Raw genomic sequence first — 6,545 nt, 5'->3', positions numbered from 1 at the left:
GCTAAACCCACTAAGTCTGTTGGAAATAGATACTGTAAAGGACAAAACACATGCCTTCTTTGAGCTTGGTCTGGAAGACATTCAGTAAGCAAACTAATTAACAGTAAACAAATAGCTGTAGACTGGGGCAGAGCACTGATTAAGAATAGCAGGGGCGGTGGCGGTGGGGCTCCTTTCCAATAGAGACTGAAGGAAAATCTTTTAAGTTAAGAAAAGCCTGGGGAACGAAGGAACCAGTGCAGGGATCAGGTGGGGAAGAATCTGACCCGGCTCACCACCTGCCCAGAATTTTGTGACTAAGCTTAGTAAAGTTTGGACAGGTAGCCAGGACCTTGTAGACCTTGGTGATAGGTTTGAAAATTTAAGAGTTATGTTTTGAACATGTGAAATGTAATATGTTGGAGAGATAGTAAGTGAATGGCCTCAGTATCATTTGCATACGAGCTGGGCACTCAGTCATACTGGCCAGTCAAGTAAGTGGAGTAAGGACTGCGTTTGGACACCGTTAACATTATAGACCATATTTAAAGCCATACAAGAGAAATTTGCCAGGAAGGCAGTGTGGAGAAAACTCTGAGGACCAAACTCTAGAAGCTGGGAAAACCCAGAGGAACCAAGAACTTCAAGGTGGGGGGCTGTCACTTGCTTCAAAGAAACTCAAACTCAAAGAGGCTTGAAAAGTGTCGCTGGATCGGGCAACAGGGAAACTTCAGAGGGTTGTCACCAAAGGCTGAATTTGTGCAGGGACTGGTCAGGCCAACGGGGACTGGAAAATGAGAGGGAGGCGTGGCAGTCGGGGAGAAAGTGTTTTGTTTGACTCAGCACTGATCTGCTGATTGAATGGATACATTATGTCTGAGGCAAAGAGAGACACCAGGGAAAGAAAACTCAGTCGTCATTCCCACCCGTTTCCCTTTACATAATCCAAGTCCTTCCGTTGCTGCTTCCTAGTTTTGCTTTCTTTTTCCACAATTCCAGTTCTCTTTCTACCTTCAAACAGTCCCAAGTCGACTTGATTCTACCTCTAAAATGTCTCTGACCTTCTTATTTGTATTTTCATTTAAAAAAAAGATTGTTTGAGCTCAGCTGAGAAGTGTGCTGTTCATTCTCTTAAGCTTTATTTTCATCACCCCTTTTCCATTTCACTCCTGAGCATGATCATCTCACCTTTATTTGTTTAACAATGAAAAAACTCTTGTCAAGATTATCAGTAACTTTATTTTTCTGCACAAACACACTCATTTATTAACGAAAGGGATGATCCTAATTGAATTGACACTGAAATGGTTGTATGTACAATGTTGGTGAGAGAAGTAATTGAATGCAGTAATGGGGAGAGGGGACGGGGAGCAGAATAGAGATTTGCTTATTGAACCGAGGTTGTTCATTCTCACAGCTAATGCCTGCCCAAGTGGTGATGAAATTTTTATTCTATTTTCCTGGGACCAAGAACAGATGCCATTGTTCATAACACATCCCACCACAGTTTTCCATCTTCCAGTTTTCTTGTTACTGTGCTCACTGTCCCATCCCACTCTCCGGGTTGGACCAAAGCATCATCTGAAAAGTTGGGGACAGTCTGGGTTTCTCTGCCAACGCTGTGGTTTCTTCAAGCTTTTCTCCCAGGTGTCAAGAAAGTGGGTTGTTTGCAAAGTGCTAGACTTCTTTGGTGGTCTCACCAAATCTCATGGTTTTAAACATGTTCTACATTGCTCTGGTGGCGTTATGGGTTAGGTATTGAGCTGACAATCACAAGGTAGGCAGTTCGAACTCACGGTCTACTCTGTGGGAGAAAAATGAGGCTGTCTTCTGTCAAAATTTTAAAGTCTTGGAAACCCTATCTGGTCCCAATGAGTTGGAATTGCCTTGATGGCAGTGGCTTTAGTATTTGGTTATACGCTGATGGAGGCTGAGTGAAGCATGCAGCAGCTAATGAATAGTTAGCAGTTCAAATCCTCCTTGCCCTCCCTGGGTAGAAAGATGTAGCAGTCTGCTTCTGTAAAGATTACAACTTTGGAAATCCCAGGGAGCAGTTCTGCTCTGTCCTGTGAGTCAGTGTTTGGTTTTAGATACTGATGGTTTCCAGGGCCTTACATCTAGCCTGGAGCTTTCCCCTGAGCTCTAGGTTCAGATAACAAACTGTTTGTCCCAGTTGGATGACCAATGAGCATCTGCAGTTAAAGAGCCACCACCGTGTTGATTCCCACTCATAGCAAGCCTACATAGGTTTTCAAGACAAAATCTTTATTGGATCCGGTAGCCTCATTTTTCTCCTGTGGAGCAGTTCATGGGTTTGAACCACTGACCTTTTGGTTAACAGCCCATTGAGTCCTGCTCCTCCTTCCTTCCTTTCCCGGAGTATGGTTCTGTAGTGTTCTTCTTCAGTTTATGGCACCTCTCTTTTACCAGTTGTTCCTTGGAGTTATCCTTGAGTCTTCTGTTTTCTCTCATGCCCCACAGTTAATCTACCAGGAGGTTATATTGGCCACTTCTGCTGCCAGCCACCCTCTCATCTGAGCCACCATCTCTTGTCTTGCTTACTGTCGTCACCTCCTAATTGGTAGTTCTGCTCCATTTCTCCTCCTCCTCCTCCTCAGTGTCATCCTTTTAAAATTTGTATGTATGTCTCTATTTCATGCATAAGAAATTAGTGCAGCAGACCATTACAGTAACCAATACATAACTATATATGCATTTTATTCTATAATTTTATTGGGAATCAGGTTAAAGTTCACAGTCAATTTTCCATCAGCAGTTCATACTCATTTTGTTTCATCTCATTGATTACCATCCTTACAACGTGGCACCACTTATCCCACATCCTCTGTTTCCTTTTTCTACTCCTCTTTCCTAACCCTTCCTGCCTTCTGAACTTTGTCCCCAGGCAAACGCTGACCTTTTGATCTCAAGTGGCTGCATATTCCAAGGCTGTGTACCTTCCTAATGCTATTGTTCCCCTCTTAGACCTGATTATTGTTTGACTGACAATAAAGGACTGTAGTCTCAGAGGTTTTACAAGTCTGCCTGGCCTGTGTCCCTGGTTTTTCATATGATTTTGAGATTTGTTTCATACCCTCCTCCTGCCATTTCCAGGCCCATCTAAAGCGGTCTCTTTCAGCGGTGGTGGTGGGCACCATCCAGTTCTTCTGGTCTTAGGTTCATGGGAACCCGAGGTTGGAGTGATTCACATTAGTCCATTGAACTAGTTACTTTCATGTATCTTTGATTTTTCTTCCTCTATCTTATAGGGAGAGACCAGTAGTCACACCCTAGATGGGTGTGAGCAACATAGAGATGTTTAAAACGGTTTATCCATACTCCTTTTCCAGTCTGTTCTCAGGGTATCAACCAGAGTGGTCTCCTTGATGCATACGCTAGGTCTCAGTGTTTCTCCTCTCTGTACCTTCTCAGCAATTCCCTTCTTACTGCATGTAACAGGCAGCATTTATGGTGGCCCCTAAGGAAAGTTGATACGCCCCTACCAGCTGTCTTCCCTTGTTCTCTTTGGCATCTGTTCCAACTCCTGGGCAGGGTGATGCCTCATTACCTCTCTTCTGTGAAGAGTCCCCTCCTCTTGCCACACTGGCCTCAAACACACCAAGCGTGTTCTTGCCTTTGCACTTACTGCTCGCTCGCCTCGATGCCTCTGCCCCCAGTCGTAGCTCCCCAGCTGTGAGTCTAGTGCCGAGTTCTTGGTGGAGCCTTTGCTGACCACCAGTGGAGAAGGCTTCGCAAACTTTGTTGGGAAAAAAATCCACTATCTTTTAATTCTGTTTTCCATGAACTCAGTGACACCTCCTTGTGTTTAAAATGGCCTACCACCTTCATTCTGCAACCTTCCGCGTTCTCCTCCTGTGCTTTATTTTTCTCCACAGCCCTCGTCTTCATCTGATATGCCAGGTCTTTTCTTGCTGCTGCTTGTGGAAATTGTCAAACACACAGAAAGATTGAAAGACCAAGACAATAAGCACCCATAGACAACCACCTAGGTCCAAGAGCTGTTAACCTTTTACCCTATTTATTTTATACTCCAGCATCTACGGAGTTTTAGCTGAGCCAGTTGAAGAAAGTTGCTTACATAATGTCACTTCCCTGAGTTGTTCTCATGAATCTCCTAAAAGTAATTCCCTTCTTCCTGACGACGTCATGATCACTTGGAGAAAAGAAAAATCAGTTCCCTGATATCAGTTGGAATCTGGCCCATATCCGAAATTTCCTTAGTTAGCACCCAAACGTTTATAGCTGTACCTTTTTTGGAGTGGGGGGGGGCAGCAAAGATGGGCTCAAAGTTCATACACTATTTGTAGTTCTCTTTACTTCAGAAGAGGTCTCCCCCCCGCCTTCTTTGTGTGGGATAACTTTCAAAAGACAAAGCCAAGTTCTCTCAGTCTCCCACTTCTGGGTCTTTTGGAATGTTTCCTTGTATCCTTTCACTTGCTCCTCTGCCTCATGTTTCCTCTAAACTGGAAGTTAGATACAAAGTCTTGGCTGAATATAAGTTAAGATACTTTGGGCCAGGATCTTTCATGAATGGTGATGCTGCAAATTTCATCCTGCACCGCTCAGAAATGGGGAAGCTTCAGGCGCTTTTGTTTTTGGTGAGACCTCATTTGATGAATAGGCTGCAGGCTGGGTCTTTTGTTGTAAACGACAGTTTTCCCCTGGCAATTAGCTCGTGACCTGTGGTGATTTCTCTGGGACATTCCGTTTGTCTATTCCTTGTCTCCCCTAAGATCCAGCAGAGCTGAGATTAGCCTGTATCTCACTCGTCTCTCGGCATACGCCTCCCATTGCCCGGCATTAGGGGTTGTGTGCATTTGTTGTGTCAGTACTTTCGTAGTTTGTAAGCTTACCTGAAGCAGCAGCTGTGTCAGGCCCCTCATTACATCCTGGCCAGTGCCTACTAGCTGCCAAATGGATTCGCAACAAAGCACGAGAAACCTATTCTTCTCCAAGAAACGGAAGCTCACTGTTGGAGCGCCTGAAGCAGTAGAGCTGGATGGGAATGGTCTTTGCAAGGAAAGGCCCGGCCCCCTTTTGCCGGGGGCCCCCCCCCTCCTAGCTGCGGGAGCTGCTCCGTGCAGCCTGCTTGAGCAAGTGTTTCCTTCCTTCTCTTGCTGTCAGTGACAATGAGCAGCTCTGCTTCCGAGACCAATGGTCACCCCCACAGCGTCGCCTCACCCGCAGAACGGGCATTCTCATTGCCCAGGAAGACCCCTCTCAGCACTCCTGGCACCCCGATCCTCGAAGACTTCCCCCAGAACGATGACGAGAAGGAGCGGATGCAGCGGCGGCGCTCCAGGGTCTTTGACCTGCAGTTCAGCACAGACTCGCCTCATTTGCTAGCCTCCCCCTCCAACAGGTGAGCGGGCTTCCGGGCTGGCTCCTCTTTGGGTGGCCACTTTGACGTGGCATTGCCTCAATACCTAGGCACTCTGGAGCTTGGGAAAGTCATACTGTCCTTGCTCAAGGGTATTGTGTTTGCATTCCATGTAGGAGCATTGATGGTTCAACTACGATTCCAAAATTTACAAACACACAGATAACAGAGCATTACTCCACCTGTATCAAATTATCTGCTGAAAATGTGAGTATCTGCAGGCCTATCACCAAAGAGTTTGCAGTGCGATGATGGGTGGGTCTCGCGGTCTTGATTCTGTAGCGAATGCACGATTGACCAAAATTGTGGGAATTTACCCTCAGTGACTCTCACTGCTGATATCTTTCAGTATGCTTTTTCTGATGGCCGTTGGCGTGTCCCCTGGCAGGCTGCCTTCCACCTGCAGTCGATGATCGAGAGAGATAGTGTGGTTCAGAGTTAATAGCGTGAGTTCTGGAATTAGCGCGCCTCTCCATGAATGAGCGGTGTGGCCATAGCAGGTTACCCAGCCACTCTGCCTCCAAGTCCTCGGGTCACACGAGAATGAGACTTCTGGAGAGAATTGTTCTGAGGGCAACGGAGTTCCTTCATGGGCCATGCTTTGAACTGGGTCTGCACACTGCAGCCACGCAGAGATGGTGTGCTGTCCCTGTGTAGCCCTTGTTGAGGAGGAGGTGGGGGAGCACATGTGGGTTTGGCTGTGTTGCCAGGTGCTTCTGGGAACTCAGATCAGTAGCAAGATGGAGACTAGTCCTACCTAAAACTGTGCCTGCTGTTTTTCTTCAGGGTGCCGTTACTTACATGACCCCCAATCTTCTGTTCACAGAAAATCACCACCAAGAACGCTTTCGGGTTGCACCTGATTGATTTCATGTCAGAGATTCTCAAACAGAAGGACACCGAACTGACCAACTTTAAAGTAAGCCCTGCTGCCTGCTGCCGTGCATTCCACCATGCTGGGGTTCTGCGAGGACTTGGGAGCCTTTCTGGTTTAAGGCATTGTTAGCTACTTCACTGCATTTCCCAGCTTGATGAAACGCAGAGAAGGTGCCTGTGTGACATCTGTGTATCCCCTACCATCGATAATGGGGTCTTTGACAGCTTTTTCTCCTTAAAGGCCACTACATAAATCTTTTGTGCAGCTTGCTTTGTTTTGCTGCTCTGA

General features: G+C 46.4%; 1 protein-coding gene across 1 annotated transcript in view; it reads left to right on the top strand.

Moving 5' to 3' along the window:
- Nucleotides 1-6,545, top strand: part of NCAPH (non-SMC condensin I complex subunit H) — a 36,205-nt gene that overhangs the window by 916 nt on the left and 28,744 nt on the right. The window contains exons 2-4 of the mRNA XM_004704360.4: nt 5,125-5,362; nt 5,497-5,587; nt 6,207-6,299. Coding sequence (XP_004704417.4) covers nt 5,125-5,362; nt 5,497-5,587; nt 6,207-6,299 — 422 coding nt within the window. The remainder of the gene's footprint in view (nt 1-5,124; nt 5,363-5,496; nt 5,588-6,206; nt 6,300-6,545) is intronic.

The sequence above is a fragment of the Echinops telfairi genome, unplaced genomic scaffold (assembly GCF_000313985.2).
Source record: "Echinops telfairi isolate 266 unplaced genomic scaffold, ASM31398v2 ScPeMD7_7467;HRSCAF=8505_1, whole genome shotgun sequence".
Lineage (NCBI taxonomy): Eukaryota > Metazoa > Chordata > Mammalia > Afrosoricida > Tenrecidae > Echinops > Echinops telfairi.
This window is presented reverse-complemented; position numbering and strand designations above follow the sequence as displayed.